We start from the raw sequence: 16,663 nt of genomic DNA on the forward strand, positions 1-16,663 counted from the left end.
TTGCATAAAACATACATGAAATAATTACTGTCGATGGTTCTTAATTTAGAGGGTGTTAAACAGCTTGTAGACATCTGGTACTGAGCCGAGTAGGGTCATTCAAAATCTATCTAACTAAATTAAGGCGAGGAGAGGGAAGGGGAGGGTGGGTGAGATGGAAAGTGTGTGTGTGTGTGTGTGTGTGAGTCTGTGTGTGTGTGTGTGTGTGTGTGTGTGTGTGTGTGTGTGTGTGTGTGTGTGTGTGTGTGTGTGTGTGTTGGGAGGGGTTTACAGAGGTGGCTAGAGAACGCAAGAGTAGCACACACACATTTGTGAATTGACATGCCACGAGATAACCAACATGACTACACACAGGGTGGGGTTAGATTCAGTACAGTTGTGTGCAGGAGGTGGGTGGGGGAGCCTGGTTCTTGCAGGGGGATCCTTAGCGCTGTCAGAGGGGGGTTAGTAAATATGCAAAGGACCAGTAAATTAAATCAAACTGCCAAACTGTCAATTTCAGGGTAGCGTGACTAGTGCATGAAAATGGCATCACTGGAAGGTATCAAGGCTTCGGCGGGCCCCTTATCCCTGGGCTTTCCTGGCACTGGTTCAACTTTGTGTAGAGAGGTGGCTAATTTTGCATGCAAATTTCAGTCAATAAGCTCCAAGCAAGGCGTCCCAGGATATTTCAAAGGATCTGACAGTAGTTTCCCCCTCCTCTCTCTTTCTCTCTATCATTCTTGCTCGCATTCTTCTTTTGGCTCCTGAATACCAACTAGACAGAAGATGAAATTCAATCACCCATTTGCTTACGCTTTGCATATGCACGTTGTCCCCTCGATGCTGCGTGGGCCCCCCCAACAATTCAGCCAGCCAGCCCACCCGCTCCACACCTACCACCTAAAATTAATGAGGAGGGAGGCTGTGAGAGTAAGTGCTTCTGTCTGTGTGTGTGTGTGTGTGTGTGTGTGTGTATCATTACCTATCTACGCTCAAGTCCTCCCACTCGTCCTTAGTGGGACTCGGGCTGCGGCCTTGCCAGCTGATGGCTTGATTGGGGTTGAGTGTTCGGTGGCGGCGCTGGGGCAGTGGACCTCTGAGCCGGGTTGTTTTGAGTTTGACCTTGCCGCTAATGTTGCCAGCCGTCCCGCCCGCCCGCGCTGCTGCTGCTGTGCGGTTCCTGTGGAAGTCCCCGGCCGCTCTGAGGATCCCCAGCTCCTGTCTCAGCTTCAGCAGCTGATGATGGAGCTTGGTAGCGTCTTTCTGAGAGGCAGCCAGACGGCCTTGTAAAGCCGTGATCTCCCCGCAATGCCGCTCCCCTTGGGCCAGGGCCTGGGCACGGGCTGCCTCTTCACGGACAGCTTCCTGGGTTCGCAGATGATCCAGGGAGGCTTGCAGTCTGCGGCAGTTGTGCGCCAAGTCCTCGTTGGCCTCAAGTAGCTGCTCTTTCTCTTCCTTCAGCCTCTCCGTGTCCTCCTCCAGGGACACCATCCTGCGCTCCAGCTGTTCAATCTGAAGGAATCAGAGATATGTGGCCTCAGTGGTACAACATAGTTTGTTTTTTCCCCTGCATATCTGTCGTTTTTACCATAAATACTCAGACTTCCGAGCCCGCTGCTCTTGTAGTGCTAGTGAAAACAACAACATGGCATGTCAGAGTTCACCCCTTTTTTGTTCCACTGTTAACAGAGGATAGTTGTATGAGATTTGACCATGCACAGTCATTTTCTCCCTAGACATTTCCTCACAAGTGTATGTGCTAATGCATTAATGTTGTGTGTATGGCTGAACCAGTGCAAGATGCAACTGCCCCTCCCCACCTTGCAAGACTATGGACATCTGACTGGCACCCCCTTACCCTGATCACCCTCATCAACCTGGAGCACTTAGCCTATTTGTCAGATCTTCAGTGGAGACTGTTTAAGAGAACAGTGCATGCCTGCTGGGTTTGTGCCTCCAGGCAATCTCTCCCTTTTATTTGGTTTCACTCTGCCCGCTGGTGAGGCCTGGTACCTTTCACACAACATTAGATGGCTATCCTCACTCTTGATGATTCAATGCCATGAAGGCAGAAGGGGGGCATCATATAAACTCATGCACGCAGGGGTTATAAAAGCATGTGTGCAGAATCTTGTGCAACCTACTAAGAGCTCAGATTCAACATGTATTTTAAATGACTTGCACTACTTACTGCAGAACTGCTATATGTCCTCCACTCCTACAGCTATTATTGTTTGGTATTTGTGAAATGTCTTAACTTTGAGAGAAACGTCATTCTAGCTGACACTTGACTCGGAAATGGCTACACGACCAAAAGTGAGAACACTTTTGAATCTTACCCGATAGAGACATAAGTACTCACAATGCCTTTCAGAAAAATTCTCTGTCGGGTTTCTATTATTGGCAATGACAAAGAACACTTAGTGATGGCATAGTGCTGTACCTTTTTAAATGACTGTTCCATTCGCTGTGAAGAAACAGAAAGCTTTTTCGGAGTGCTGCTTCTGACCTGGCGCTCCTCTACCACTTTGTGAAGCAATTCTGCGAAAGGGAACAAAGCTCGTTATTGTGACATTACATGTCAAACTCCGGCTGCTCAATCAATAGAATGATAATAAAGAGGGTACATTAAATCAATTAGCATTACAAAGGTCTAATTTCTTTCCCAAGGTCCAGTTTCTAATTTCTTCTTTTGTCAATCAATCAGAAGTAAAGCAGAATCACTGATGTTATTTTCATGGGGACTTGAATTCTCCACTCTGCTATGAACCACCTCCTGTTTCTTAAATCTCATCATTTTTTCCTCTTGATTATTCGAAAGATTTTTTTATTTAGTAGTCCATGTGGAAATAGGAAAAACAGTGTTCAAAAGCACACACTGGTACTTGCTATGTGCACCTCTCTGGGGATCTTAAACAAACGCAGAGTACTTGAATCTTGAATCCCTGGTGAACACACAGCCCCGGGCTGCACTGCTTTGTAGTCCACTGTGTTTCCCCAACGGACAGCTAATCTCCGCAGACTAACATGCTGCTTTATTCTGAGAACTTCAATAGTGGCCTTGGCAAACATATGATTTAGTCTTTATGATAACAACAGAATGCACGCAGGAGTCAAAGTGCTTGGGGAATTGATGCACATTCAGATTCGCCTCCAATAGGCTGTGTCACAGTGTGTCATATAGTTAAAATCTGCTAAATTAGCTATATCTTCTCCACTCACCTATAAGATAAGAAGTATATATTATTTTGGGAAAATGGGAAAATTGGGAAAAAGCAAATGGTCCACAAAACAATATAAGACTTTTTATTTCTCATTATCTCCTGTTAAACATTAATGACAGGACAAGCAAACATAATTAGTACAATGAGGCTGGAAACATGAAATATTCAGAACCTTGACTGTTCAGGTCAGTTGATCTTTTTTGAGTGACATGGAAAAGGGGCCCTAGTAGGGACGGTAAAAAGAGTGAGGGTTATGTTAGGAGGAGCTGCTGATCCCTTGCTTTGCATTTGACGCTTTGCCAAGGGAACTTTGTTACTTTGAATTAGCCTGCTCTTTTGTCTTCCCAGCATGTCACATCCAATCAGACAGAGCACCAAATAGGACAGGAGGGCTGCCGTGTTCGCTGGGTACATAACCAGGTTGTGAGACAATTATCCGGCTCCAGCGCTGGTGGCTTGGGAGTTGGCACCTCAGCACTACCTTGATAAGAAGACGTGGTGGCTCCCTAGTCACCCACAGTTGGAGGAGGTCCTGGCACCGCGGCATACATTAACGTCCCTCCCACGTCTCTTCATGGGCTGCAGCACAAAGGCCCTGTTCCTTTCATCTGCTGCCTTTCGTTAGTGTGATCCCTGAGTGAGCGTTTCAACCCTCCATCCCTTTGAGCGGGTCACAGAGGTTCTCCAGAAGCGCATGTTGTGGCCATTCAAGATTGTGTCTTAATAACTTTGAGTTGACTTTTTATTGACTTTCAACATGTAGAATAAGTCCAGATGTAAATATTCCAAATGTTAGACGAGATTATTCATCCTAATTTTAAGTACGAAATAGGAATCTTTTTACAAAGATATGGTAAGATCATATTCAAAACAAACATTATTGGTAAATCATAAACAATGACTTAAGAAAAAGGCACAGTTTGAAGAAACCCAAAGGCTTTCGTAAATCTTTTAAATATGTAACATACTTATTGTTGGATTTTTATAAAGATTTGTATGGTACCAAGAAACTATTATTTATACAGGAAAAATACAACGTTAATATTAGCTGTAATAAAAACTGTTTATAAAAACAGCAATACTTAAAGGTGGGGTAGATAAGTTCGAGAAACCGGCTCGAGATACACTTTTTGTTATATTCCATGGAATGCTCTTAACATCCCGATAGCAATGAATATCTTAAAGGGGACCTATCATGCAAAATGCACTTTTGTACGTCTTTTATACATGAATATGTGTCCCCGGTGTTCCAGGGAACTCACCAAGTGTCAGAAAACACAACCCTCTCTATTTTCCTCCATACCCAAATCTCTAAAAAAGGGGCTGCAACGGATCTGATCAAAACTGATCCAGATTTGAACACTGTCCTGACGTCAGGACGGTGGCGCTACGGCTATTGGGCCAACTCCACCAATCAGGAGGAGACAACCACGGCCATTGCGTTCGAAAGCGCTGGAGACGTTGTAGTACATATGCCAGGCCTCTAGATGGTGCTGTTGCTCACAGAATCAACCCTTGCTAAAACAGATCTAAAAAATGTCAAATTGAACAAAATGAGGCATAGCTAAAATGCATGATCTGTTTGGTATTTTGAAAAAAAAAAAGTATAAATATGCCTTATATAGGTATGGTCCTACACTATATTATTCAAATATAGCATGATAGGTCCACTTTAAGTGCTTTGACAAAAAATCCATAAAAAAAAATGTCATCTGTGGAAGCCGTAATACTGTAAAAAGCACGACCAATCATTTTAGCCGGCCCGGCTAAAATAACTGGATGGCCTACCTGCCTGTCAGCCTTCCATCTGTGCACAAACTTATCTCATTGGTCATGTGCGCGTTCGTGTGTGTTGGAGGAGGGTTTCTGTAAGGAAGTGGCAGATTTTTTCCGGCTGTGTATTTTCAAATCTAGCGCACTCGAGCTGGTTTCTCCAAAATTGCCTACCCCACCTTTAAGAGAAATAGTGTAGTGTCGTTTTTTTATTTCTGATAATATCTAGACTTAATTGTACTTGATAACACACGAGTGAATGCATGTGGTCAGGCTACTGTGTAACATTTATATTCAGTGATTATTCGCCTGACAAGATGTCAAACTATGTCCTTTCTAAAGAGCTTATTTCCTAGTGTTCCTGACTGGACTGTCAATAGGGGAGGATCCACTATTTTAATTAGTGCCATCCTTTAAATCACATGCTTGCATCTCAAACAGACACCATCATCGGTTGTGAGGAAATGAAAGTGATGTTGGACAGATTTGTTATTGAACTAGTTAATTAAGAGCAGCGGTTGCGGTGGTCAGCGTCTGACAAAAGGTTGCAGATTGGATTGAAAGCGATGTGCCTTTTTAACATTGGGAATGATATATGCAGACAAGATGAACACTACTTTATCTCTCAATCAATTTGCAAGGAGTTGATCATGTCTTAATTGAGTTGTCGTATTAATTCCAGGGGGAGTTGTCTTATTAATTCTGCTCACTAATACGCATGGCCCAGAGGTAAAAGGATGGCGTAGAGGTGCTGCCATGTTAAGCATGCATACTTTCTCCACACGCACAGGTCATACCAGAGGCATCCTTGGCATTGTAATGACAGTTTATTAATGCATGAATAATAAAAAAGAATGAGTATTTAGGGTAAATTATTGGAACACCAAAATAAAAAACTGATTATAAAATGTCATGATCTCTTGTTTATATACTTGGTTATGACCCCAAAAAACCTCTGCAGAGAAATGTATGAAGAAATAAATAAGAGTTCACCTTGGTGTTCGTCAGCAAGACACAAGCGGAGCTCCTTCACTGTGGCCCGGTCCATCGCAGCCTGCACTCGCAGCATGTCCAGATCCTCTTCTACCCCGGCTCTGGGTGCACACACACACACACACACACACACACACACACACACACACACACACACACACACACACACACACACACACACACACACACACACACACACACACACACCACACACACACACACACACACACACACACACACACACACACACACACACACACACACCACACACACACACACACACACACACACACACACACACACACACACACACACACACACACACACACACACACACACACACACACACACACACACACACACACACACACACACACACACACACACACACACACACACACTTTAGATCTCCACAAATATCACTATAATATTATACACTATTCCACTATGTGCTCCATTATTGCAGAAACTTCAGGAAAAATATGACATTGTTAAAAAATCAACTAATTAAAATGCTTTTTTAATTTATCTGGAAATCAAAGTGACAAGCAACATGAAACGCCAAGGTAAGAAAGTACTGTGTGCATCTGTGTGCGTGTGCGTGTGTGTGTGTGTGTGTGTGTGTATCAAAACAGACAAACAGACTGGAAAGTGTGCCCAATTACCTCTCTGCAATTAGCTTGATTCCTGCTAAAGGCTAATTATGTGGAGCCATGCTGGAGACTTTGCACTTTCAAGTTATTATTAGGACCCCAACTGAAATCTGCCGAGGATACACATAAGCCCACTGAGACAACCACACCTGAAACACACACCTAATTTCCCTCCCCTCTGCTCCACAGAGTGAGAGAGAAACACTGGAAACAAGCTCCTGCTTATGGTGGCATTCTTCCCTCAGTTAACCTCATTACAACAGTAGGTCTTCCTTCAGACTGACTTCTTAAGGCATGCAGTAGTGCAGCATGCACAATACACTGTGAAGTGTTTGAGGAGTAACAGGGCATTCGTGGCTATGGTGAACTACTAGGATAAGCATAATGGCAATTAACTCAAACTAGACACCTGTTTCCTCCAATCTAATTGTGCTATATCAACCAAAAGATTTTTCCATACATGTGCCAAGACAATGACTTGGGAAAAGTTATCGCCATAGCACAGGGAAGAAAAGTAATTAGCTCTCTAGCCCACACAGTCCAGAGGAGGCCTGGACTAATGGCTGACCGCAGCTTAAATAAGTACACAAATGACTCTCCCTGAGGGAGGGTGAAGAAGCAGATGGATATGTGTCGCTCCTCTATAGATTTCCCTCCATAAATGAACTCAAGTCGATGAGGCACCAGCACTGCCTTATGTGTCCAGGCTGTTAATGGGACAAATGAGCTGAAATATGCAGTATGCGAAAGAGCCTATTTCATCTCATGTTTCTCCTTTATGCCTTTTCGGATGCTGATGGTATTGACGGAAAACCAAAGTTCATATGCAAAACATTCCATTTTGTTGAAGGATAAGCATACTTTCTTGGATGGAGAAGGGATTGGATTGCAGATGGAGTTCATTGGCCGGGGGCCTCCAGTTTCACATCATAACACTCTGGAGATGGAAGACTATTGCATCCTTATTCAGTAACACTCAGTCGTTGCAGTGTGAGCACCAGTCTGCCATACATACAGAATTAACATAGACAGGGATGTCTAACGAGAACATTAATACACATTTGGTGACTTATCTTCAATATTTGCCAAGGTTATTTAGTAAAAGTAAAAATAAATGAACTACAATGATTAAAGCTAGGGGTGGGCGACTTTGGAGAAACCAGGAAGAGTAAAGCTCACAAGCCACTCGACGGATTGCCTAACTACTGCTGCAGGACAAGTCAACGAGAGAGCTCATCGGTTTTTCACTGCTAACCGTATCCAACTACCTCATGTCTCATTAACTGTAAGAAAACACCAACAATTATCGTATTGAACGTAAACAACGGACACGGCTATTGTTGGTATTTCCAGCTGCATGTTAGTATTGAGAATGATTTGCTGCCAACACTTGTGGAAGACTCTGGACACATGCAATAAGTGCATTGGCAAAACGCACACAGTCAGTTAGGCGGACCTTTATTACAAATTCAACAGATATAATATGAAATTCTTCTTTAGTCTGTGCAGTCTTTTCTATTTTCCTTAGGGCAACACGGCTAAACATTTAAAAATTAAAATGCTATCTTCAACAGCACAAAAAAATCCTTGTATATTGTTTTTTCCCCAATCCTGCCTTATGTCCTCATAAGTACTCCCTTGTGCGAGTACATCATTTGATAAACAGATGAAAAATAATGATAAATTATATTAATCTAGCTGGACAATTTTCAAATCCCTCTCAACTTGCCACTTCACCTCAGGATGAATAACAATCAGCAGGAATACAAGCAAAAGAGGTTGTTTGGCAGATCCGAACTAAAGGCACCAGACAGGTGTTGTGTTTGGTAATGATGTGGTCTGCGTCTCACGCCGCTCTTTTGGACCCGTTTTTGAAAACATTTTCTCTCTCGTGCAGCGCAACAACTTCAGCCCTGAGCGACGCGCTCCTTGTCATTTGATCTCGTCTCTACCCCTGTTGCACCTTAGAACACAGCTTAGAGCAGAAACTGCCAGCCTCCATCCACAAGGGTGTACAACACAACATCATCTGCAGCCATTGTGCTTCCACATGCCAGCCTCCTCTCGGATTTTTGTTCTGTGCATAAAAATACACTGGAACAGCAGGGAATAGGGTGAGAAAGCGTAAAAACCTCTGGCATTTTCATCGCTGGGGAAAGACTCTTGTTCTTGTGGGTGTGGGGGGGATTCCCCTATGGTTAGAGTCAGGCTAGAGGGCTGTTCATTCATGGAGGGAGTTTGGGTGGATAAGCCACTGCTGTCAGCAAAAATGGTGACTGGTGGAGTTTTCGTGTCTCAGTGCTGTATTCTAGCTCTGGGCGATGCAGCGGCAGAAGCTACAGTGAGTCTTTAACCGTTAGGTTCTCCAGCCACAGGCCAGATGTGAGAAGTGGGGATTCAGGAACCACTGGTGGAAACAACCTAGGATGTCCACAATATTCCCTGTTCAACAGGCTTGTTGATGCTGCTAGGTATTCTAACATTAAAAAAAAAAAAAATCATAATTTTGTGTGTATTTATTTCACATGAAGAATAGAATTTGTAAATGTGTGCAAGTGAATACAACCGAGGGTCATTGGCTATTTAAATATGTGGAGAAAGCACAGTACATTCTCTCCTGTCTGTTTGAAATAGTATTTCTGAGGTTTTGTTCTTTGAAATAACTGTGTTCTTTGTCCTCTAAATGTATCTTTGTATAGGACTAGCCATAATAACTTATAATTATAATGTATGCTTCAGTGCGCCATCACTTGATGGCGCACTGAAGCATACATTATAATTATAAGTGCGACGCCATTTTTTTTTTAACAAAATAATTAATCTACAAAATAATTAATGCCGGAAAAACCTTAGTTGTCTGATTTAAAAACATGCATAAAACATTCTGTGTGTGTGTGTGTGTTTATGTGAGCAAATGTGTCCCTCCTCCAAATAAGCCTTGGTCCGGGGGGCAAAAGACTCTCATTACTTTTAATACCTTGAAGCAAATCAAGATGAAACGATGAGAAATAGAGGAATATGAGGAACATCGTGGTAAACTTTATTAAACTTAATTAGTGTCAACGTCGCTTATTGGGGAGGTTCACGTCCATAATGGTCATTCTCTACAGAGGAGCTTACACTGCCGCTGCAGTGCAAAGGATCTCAAAGGCTTTTTCCCCAGTAATCGCTGGCTAATTTAAGCTTTGATGTCGTTTGAGTATAGCATCTTAAGTCTGAGGGCGCACTGCATGTGTTTTTCTGTTTATGGTGCCTAAATAATCCCTGCCTCTTACCAACAGACCTTTAACAACAATTACCAAGCATGGACACGGAGTGCCACAGACAGATGCATAATGAGGCAGATAAAACGATCCCACTGCGAATCCTCTAGCCCAGCCTGCCCGTAGTTGCTTTCCAGCCATCTACAACTACAAGGAAATCTCTATCAAAAATCATCCATGGTGTCAACTTGTTTATTTCTTCTGAGAGATTTTGTAAACGGTTTGAATGTTCAGAAATGGGTTTTCATATCTCATTTTGACCGTACATAATCACATGACTGTATATGAAGGCAATAGGGAAGACCCAGAAATCGTAAGATGGCTATCATCAATACACAAAGTGTTTTAAATTCACTTGGGTATCCCATTTCTAATAGACTTCAACAGCTTGATAATTGTGTTGAGTAGAAGTTAAATGTTCAGTAAAGCAACAAAGTTAGAGCTATGCCATTTTAAGGCCTGAGGTATAATGCTGAATGATCACAAATTAATGTAATGTTCTGGTGTCCAAAATCTTGCAGATGCACATGCCGTGACATGGAGAAGTTCTGTCTGTTTCTTAAAGTGGACCTATCATGCTATATTTGAATAATATAGTGTAGGACCATACCTATGTAAGGCATATTTATACTTTTTTTTTTTCAAAATACCAAACAGATCATGCATTTTAGCCATGCCTCATTTCGCTCAATTTGACATTATTTAGCTCTGTTTTTGCAAGGGCTGATTCTGTGAGAACAGCACCATCTACAGGCCTGGCATATGTACTACAGCGTCTCCAGCGCTTTCGAACGGCAATGGCCGTGGCTGTCTCCTCCTGATTGGTGGAGTTGGCCCAATAGCCGTAGCGCCACCGTCCTGACGTCAGGACAGTGTTCAAATCTGGATCAGTTTTTATCAGATCCGTTGCAGCCCCTTTTTTAGAGATTTGGGTATGGAGGAAAATAGAGAGGGTTGTGTTTTCTGACACTTGGTGAGTTCCCTGGAACACCGGGGACACATATTCATGTATAGAAGACGTACAAAAGTGCATTTTGCATGATAGGTCCCCTTTAAAAAAAATCAAAAATCTCCTCAGGCGATATCACAACCATTTATGGTGAGGAGTGACTTTCAAAAGTGAACGTTCTTTGGCGTTCAAAAGTGAATAGTTTAAAAAGTACAATGTCTCCAAGAAACACTCTGTTGCCATGACAGGTGCATGGTCGACAATGCAGCCCCCCAACCCACAGCTTTTCAGGGCAAGTCAGAGACAATAAGAACTTCGCAAAAGGAGTCATTAGCCCCTAAGATAGGCGTACCCGTGCAACCACTGTACAAAGTAAATGCACTGACCAAATAATATGCATGTCAGCCAATCTGTATCGGCCAATCCTCATAACATATGACACAAGAAAGCATCCTTCTAATGGTTTTCTTTCATTTCCTTGAAAAATATTGTCAAGAAAAATGACTGCATCCTTAATTCATTAGAGATGAGAGAGCCAGTGAATCAGCCGATAGACCAGACGAACAGACCCAGGGTGTTTCTCAATCGCGAGTACGCTTGCTTGGTAGCACATGTCTGCCGAGCATCTTGCTTCAGAAGCGAGTCAAGAATCCTTCCTGGCATTCGGAAAGCAAAGAGTGGAACAGGCTAGCAAGTGTGCAGGTGTGCGTCATATGAGAGGCCCCGCCTTACATCTTCCGCCACAGATTTGGGGAAATTGGTCCGTGCGCAAAGCATTGTGGGGATTTTAAGACCGCGGAGTCTACTCATGTGCAGACTCGATATTTCTCCAAACGGAGTACGCCGGGCTCGGTAGATTTCCAAGTATGCTGGAGATTGGAACAGTACTTCGGCGGCACTCGATGACGTAGTATGCTTGAAATAGTGGCTCTGAAGCAGCTTTACTCGCGATTGAGAAACACCTCCCTGTTCACCTTCTGGCTCAACCTCTTTTTCAAGTGCAGAGATGAGAGGGGGGGCCTGGGCTTCATAACCTTCTTTAACACTGCGGGGACCCACTGTGCAGGACTTAACCTAGCAATATTCATTCTGGGAAACGGTCATTTGGGCCTCAAGACAGTGTTTTAGAAATGCTTAATATGGCGGAGGTGATAGCGAGCATCTGTGCACAATATCATGACAATAAGGAAGAGCGAATGAGATTAAACAGAGACTCGCCTCGAAAAAACAGCCACACGGCATTTAAAGCTTAATAACAGGCCTTTATTTGGCCCTAAATTCTTCAGCTTCCAGGAGTTAATGACCCATTAGTGGATCATTGCTAACACTTATCCAGCATAACCTTCACAAATACAAACATTAGTGGAGTCAACAAAACAACAAGCAGCAACTGCCTTTCCACAAACCCCTGTTGTTGTTACACTGTTGGCCAAACGTTGCCTTTTCAGGGGTCTCTTAACAGAACTTTGCATTGCAGGGCAGTAAAGCCGTGTGATTAAGCTGGCTTTATCCATAGTCCCAAGAAACGTATCTGTTTCTGTTCCTTCTCCAACAGTTATGAAACTAACAGGAGTGGAATAGAGATGGGAAGTTTGCTTTTGCTTAGTTTAACACACTGAGCTGTATTGGCTGCCCTGGAATGGAGATTTTTTTTCTAAAGTACGAGTTTAAAGACCCTAGCCAAGTTTACTTTGCACCAGCCACCCGGGTAAGGAGGGGCCCTGGGGGTGGGAGTGGAGGAGATGAGGTGGAGCTGCTCAGGGGAACATGAAGGGGATCAACACTAACCCCCGAGGACAGGCCAGTTCCCCCATCAGGAAAGAGGCCAGCCCTCACCATCCCTCGTGGTTTCCTTCACAGGTCACTTCCACAGACCCTACGTGTTCACTGTAGTCTGCTCACCCCCCCCCCCCTGCCCCAACCCAAGACTTTTCAGTGCTCAACTCCGCTCGGCTGTAGTTGTGTCCGGGCAGGCAGACGAATGGACATCCCTTAACAGGCAGCAGCGGCGGCACCAGGGCTGCTAGCCTGTAATTAGCTCGGACAGCTCAGGCTTGGAGAGAGGCAGCCGGGCTATATCATAATGAGCTCAGCTGGGATTAGGAGGACAGGGCAGGGGGGTGAGCAGAGGGGAAAGCAGAAGAGGGGGGCGTAGGGGGGGGCAAGTACCAGAAATCTGGCCTCTGCCTACTGCAGCATCACAGAGGGCCGGAGGGAGGCAGCTGGGAAGACAAGTAGGAAGAGGGGAAAAGGAGGGTACAGAGGCGTAGGAAAGAGGAGTGATAGGTGAGGAGAGGTGAAGGCTAGGGGAGATAGGGGGGAGGAAGAGTGTGGCTTTAGGCCAAGCTTTGTGTAGCATCATAGAGGGTCAGCCTTAGTTGTACGGTTACTGGGGCTTCTTTAGATCAAACAAGACGCTGGCTATACTACAGCCAGACCCAGACTCAAATACAAAGACAAGAGGAAAGAAAGAGAGAAGGGAAAACTAACCAACAAAGAGAGAATTTAAATGAAAAGCGTCACTTTGTAAGAAAAACTCCACATTGTGGGTCAAAGAGTGGGTCAAGCAGGTTGAATTGAGGTAGGACTACTTAAAAAATATCACGTCAAAAAGTGACACAGCAGCCTTCTGAGTTAGTTATTAATGGTTTACAGAAACATGCGTTACTCTCTTACTCAAACACACAGCTTACATCAAACACTCAGTCCTTGCCCTAGGGTTAGGGTTAGGGTTTTAAAATGCTGCTACTAAAATGTATACATTTAGCAGTTTGCAGGTTGGGTGGCTAATTTCTATGTATTTTTGAAGGTTGTGCTGTGTGACAGCTGTTGACCTAACATCACTACTAGGTCAACATTTAAGATAATAACACTAACACAGATTACAGACTACTAAATTAAATAGGCTATAAAGTATCTTATTGACACTCACTTAGCAACAGGACCACCGTTTGGAATAAATGTTCCATTAAAAATGCAATTATTTCACAAAGACACAGCCAGGGATTCTGATAATGTGATTTTTCTTCTTGCACTTTTATGTGTGAATCTTTGGGCAGCCAATTTGACAAATGAGCGCAGAGTCTAATGATCTTGCTTTGGCCCCTGCTGGCTGGTAATGATGTGGAGGGCTAGGTGGATGCTGTGAAGTTGGGAAGGGCACACTCAAATGTTAACACCCAGAAAACAAGAAGGGACAGTGGGAGTGCGTATACACGTGTAAGAGAGAGGAAGACAGTTTTAAAAGACACACTACAGGGGTGGTATTATCTCTGTTTCAGCCGGGAAACTTTGACAGCAGGTGACTTACTTTTCAGTGCAAAGTTTCCTGTTCAGGTTTTTTAAGTAGGCCAGCTCATTCCACACTGCGTCACTGTTCTCCTGTCTGAGCTGCCACGGTTCTGCACGCTGCGTCCTTCCACCTGGCCTGGAGACAAAAGTACAAAATGTAGAGGTAAGCAAAAGCATACATGTAAATTGATCACTTATAGCACACACAAACATGTAAAGCAAACATACTAACAAGGGAAGATTGTTGGCGGTGTATATCATCTTGCCGCCTCTGGTCAATTCACAAGGGGTATCGAGGCCCCTTAGTCTCACTCTGCTTTAGTTATTCAGCCATCTTTAGCAGTATTCAAATGAGAGGCCTTGACTCTGACATTTCGGTGGCAAATCATGTTCACACGTATGCTTGTTTGTTAAAGCCCAGGGCACTGCCCGTGTGGCAGGGCGTCAGACCATTCCCTGTGTGCCATGCAAATGTAAATAATGGCGAAAAACACACACTTGCAAACGAGGTCATTCAAATGTCTACACCTCACTTATGAATACTTAATGACACTTTGTGCTCAGTGGCTGCCCCCTGCATTGAACTTCCCCTTCAACACACACACACACAAAATGTCCCTACAGGTCTCCACTGCATCCCTGTTCACATCGTCAATGAGTCATGACGCATTCAGTTCTAATCAGCCTTTCAAAAACACACATAATACCATTTTTGTCACCCACAAACACATTCTACAGTTTTACTCAATCAATGAGCTAACGGTTTGGAAATGGATTGTGGGGTCCCTACTATTGCAAAGGGCTCTTTTCCCGTGGTCATTATTGGCAGATCAGACACAGCCACGCTACACTAATACTACTTAAACCCTGGTGCCCGGGAGTTGGAGGCTACTGAGGAACAGCAAATGTTTTCATTTAATACCGCTAATGCCCCCTGTGAGCAATTTAGAGCCCTTGAACTTCTTGGTAGTGTGTGTTCATGAGTGAATATGTGTGCTATCTGTGGGTTTAGGGTTAGTTTCCCAGAGTGAAAAACCTACTTAATAGATCATCTTGCTGTGTAGTCACAGAGATTGATACACTTTTGCTCATTCCACTGCAAGCACACAGTGTATTCACCCCGAGCCATCTTAAGACCGCCTAGAGCTGTAAAAGTACATGATATGTTACCCACAGCTCTGCTTCAATTCTCTCTCTGTGATTTTTAAATATGTAATGTATCAACTGCATTCCTTATGAAAGGTGTATGAAGCTTTATTAAGTCACGGTAAAGGTTTTTTAAGCGTTTTAATTTGTTTACAGTGGGCCTAAAAGCTGTTGAACAGGAAACCATGAGAGAGCTATCTTCTTCAGGCCTCAGTGCTTCCTCCCCAATGGTATCCTAGTTTCCATTATTAAGCAGGAGGAAATAGAGAGAACTTTTCCACGCTGCTGCGGCTAATTGCTCTGATTCAGGGGGAATCTGTTTATGGGCGCAACTTTGATCAGAGTACGGATGCTTTAATAACCTTTCATTTTATTTGCTCACCCTCATCATCCCCAGTCTGATTAAAAAACTTTTTCCCTTCTCTAATATAAATACGAAGCTGGCTTTTTCCCCCTCTCCTCCATGCCATTTTGGGAAAATATCGCGGTAATGGTGAATGGCAGGGTGGTTTCACTGGAACTGGCTAACTGCGCACCACCTGCATGTTAATGAGCCAATGGACGCTACGTCTGCTTTTTGATTGGCTGATAGCTCTATCACGGGTGGGACTGGTTACTTATATTAGTGACGTAATTCAGCAGCTGATATAAATCAACCCATTTTGTAATCCCTGATAATAAGAGTTAAAGATTGATATCTTCAGGGACATGAAAAATAATTATGTCTAAGACCAATATATGTTTGTATATTAACTGAAGTATTTGTAAGTACAGGTGAGAAGGTATTATTTACTTATGATGTAATCAATAGTGTTAAGACCTGCTGTTCATATAATCATGTGTTTACTTGTTCACAGTAGGAACATTTGTGAACCTTTGACTGTCTGTCCATCTTTTTGCATTGCAGAACAACGCTAACTCCTGATGGTCCAAATGTCCAGCACCACATGGCCAAGTGTATGTTTACTTTGTTTGAAAGAGAGAAAAAAGCCCAGAATCCTGTAAATATAAAAATAGGCTCAGGCTTCAGACACAAGCTCTTCTCTGACTTGATGCAAGGTTATCCGTCTCTTAAATGTTGTATATCATCTTTTAACTTCAATAACAAGTGTTTCTATGTTTTTATTGTGTTATATTCTAATGTCCTGAGTGTAAAGGTAACAGATCCAGGACACTGGCATAAGTGTATGGGATGTAAGGGGGCAGGAACATCGTAGTCTTATCTTTTGGTCCTGCACACAAAAGAGGAACAAAAACGACCCCCCGCATCTTTCCAAAAAGGCAACAACACAGCATGGAAGCTACAGGGAAATCCCTAACAAGCTCGAAATGCAATGAGACTCGACGCCTATCCCCACTGACTTGTTAGGGCCCTGATTTCCCAGCACT

General features: G+C 43.5%; 1 protein-coding gene across 3 annotated transcripts in view; it reads right to left on the minus strand.

Annotated features, from left to right (window-relative positions):
* cntln (centlein, centrosomal protein) overlaps positions 1-16,663 on the minus strand; it is a 98,577-nt gene that overhangs the window by 37,126 nt on the left and 44,788 nt on the right. For all 3 annotated transcript variants that reach the window (XM_034130150.1, XM_034130152.1, XM_034130151.1), the window contains 4 exons: positions 14,148-14,264; positions 5,973-6,073; positions 2,426-2,523; positions 965-1,494 (listed from right to left, as the gene is read on the minus strand). In XM_034130150.1, the coding sequence (XP_033986041.1) occupies positions 965-1,494; positions 2,426-2,523; positions 5,973-6,073; positions 14,148-14,264 (846 nt within the window). The remainder of the gene's footprint in view (positions 1-964; positions 1,495-2,425; positions 2,524-5,972; positions 6,074-14,147; positions 14,265-16,663) is intronic.

This window comes from Trematomus bernacchii, unplaced genomic scaffold (assembly GCF_902827165.1).
Source record: "Trematomus bernacchii unplaced genomic scaffold, fTreBer1.1, whole genome shotgun sequence".
In the NCBI taxonomy this organism is placed as follows: Eukaryota; Metazoa; Chordata; class Actinopteri; order Perciformes; family Nototheniidae; genus Trematomus; species Trematomus bernacchii.